General features: G+C 36.2%; 1 protein-coding gene across 1 annotated transcript in view; it reads right to left on the bottom strand.

Moving 5' to 3' along the window:
- SARC_00773 overlaps window positions 1-723 on the bottom strand; it is a gene marked incomplete at its 3' end in the record, with an annotated part of 8,454 nt that extends 7,731 nt beyond the window's left edge. Inside the window, exon 1 of the mRNA XM_014305525.1 lies at window positions 351-723. Within this exon, the coding sequence (XP_014161000.1) occupies window positions 351-575 (225 nt within the window). The 5' untranslated portion in view covers window positions 576-723. The remainder of the gene's footprint in view (window positions 1-350) is intronic.
- Between the last annotated feature and the right edge of the window lie 1,090 nt (window positions 724-1,813).

Here is a 1,813-nt window from a genome sequence, read left to right as displayed (position 1 = left end):
ATATATATGTGTGTGTGTGTGTGTGTGTGTGTGTTTATGCTTTTTCGCATTCATCGCACATTTGCACATATAATTCAATCCATACGACATTAATATGCGGTACTTGCAACACAAAGAATACATGTACACGATGCAAAATACCAGCGACAATGATCGCACCGATTTTCGCGACAAAAGTAATGTCAACGAAACGAGCTACGAAGTACACGCATGCAAGAATAAGAAATCTACAGGCACAAATTATTAACTATCAGAAGTATAGGAGGAGATATCATTAATCGTGATTATATCATCCTATCATGCATATATTCGGTAAATAAGTTTCGAAGTGCACATCAATTGAAACCTACGTACCCCTTTTCATGTATCTTCCGGAAATGATTAACCGCCTGGTGGATGTCACTGTCCGTAACGTCTTCATAAGTGACAGCTTCATCTTTCTGGTCTATAAAGCTAAATATAGAGGTAGATAGAATGCCTAGAATTGCCTTGTTATTCGTTTCGTTGGCTTCTATGTTATCATCAGTAATCTGGTCACCAGACACGACCATGTCAGTGTCACAGGCTGCAGCCATGGTGTTCAAAGCTATTTATAGCCGGCAACTATGCCGTTGAATATTTCTCAGTGTATGTTCTGGTACACGCGTACCTAACCGTCTGAATACAGGACAGCTGTATGCAGACATGAACTACTTCGATGTGATATGACTCTAAAGTATCTCGTTAATCCGCAGCTCAAGTTTGTTTTGGACAACGTACCACCACCCCGGCAGTATTAAATAAAATTTCAAACTCTCCGGGAGTCTGGGACTCTCTGGGGCCTGGGGGTGTGAGATCAACTAAAAAACACATACACACACAATTTGATTTTTGTGTGTATTTTTAAAACGCCAGTTCGTAACGTCCTAACAATTTTTGTATTGAACAGTTCGGTACTCAATTGAAAATCAGACATATCACTCTGGGCGATAATCCATGCGACGCCGAATATGAAGACTGGTATACACACATAGTTCATACGAAATAGTCAACACGCACATCTATTTGATCCATCGGATAGACTATAATATTATTGAGTGACGCAGCCTGTTATGGCACAGATCTAAGATCTGAACAATTCTATATATTGCAATTTTCTCTACGCGAACTTTCCGGTACATCTGGCCTCACGCGGGTTTTGAGCTTGTAGTTTCGTAGTAGTATACAATATGGATGACACCGCAATCGACAAACAGATCGCTGAACTGCAAGCGAAGCGCAAAGCTGAGTCTGAAGCAGTCAATGAGGAAGAGAGAGTGCAACTGGGTGCTGGAAAGAGTACCTTTGACACGGATGTTTATGGCGGTAGTACGGACCGGTATGTTGCAAGTGATATGTCGCAGTGCATGGCCAAGTTACTCATGTTGATATTATATATATATGTGTGTGTGTGTGTGTGTGTGTGTGTATGTATGTATGTATGTATGTAGCTGTATATATATATATGTATATGTATATGTATATGTATATGTATATATATATATATGTGTGTGTGTGTGTATGTATATATATATATATATATATATATATATATATATATATATATATATATATATATGCATGTGTATATGTATGTGTATATGTATATATATATATACATTTATATATATATATATATATATATATATATACGTGTATATATATATATTATATATATGTTTACGTGTTTATATATATATATAATACTATATATATATATATATATGTGTGTGTGTGTGTATCCATTTATCTATGTAGCTACGTATTCATACATACATGCATGCATGTATTTATG

This window comes from Sphaeroforma arctica, assembly GCF_001186125.1.
Source record: "Sphaeroforma arctica JP610 unplaced genomic scaffold supercont1.27, whole genome shotgun sequence".
In the NCBI taxonomy this organism is placed as follows: Eukaryota; class Ichthyosporea; order Ichthyophonida; genus Sphaeroforma; species Sphaeroforma arctica.
Note: the sequence above shows the minus strand (reverse complement) of the source record. Positions and strands in the feature narration are given on the sequence as shown.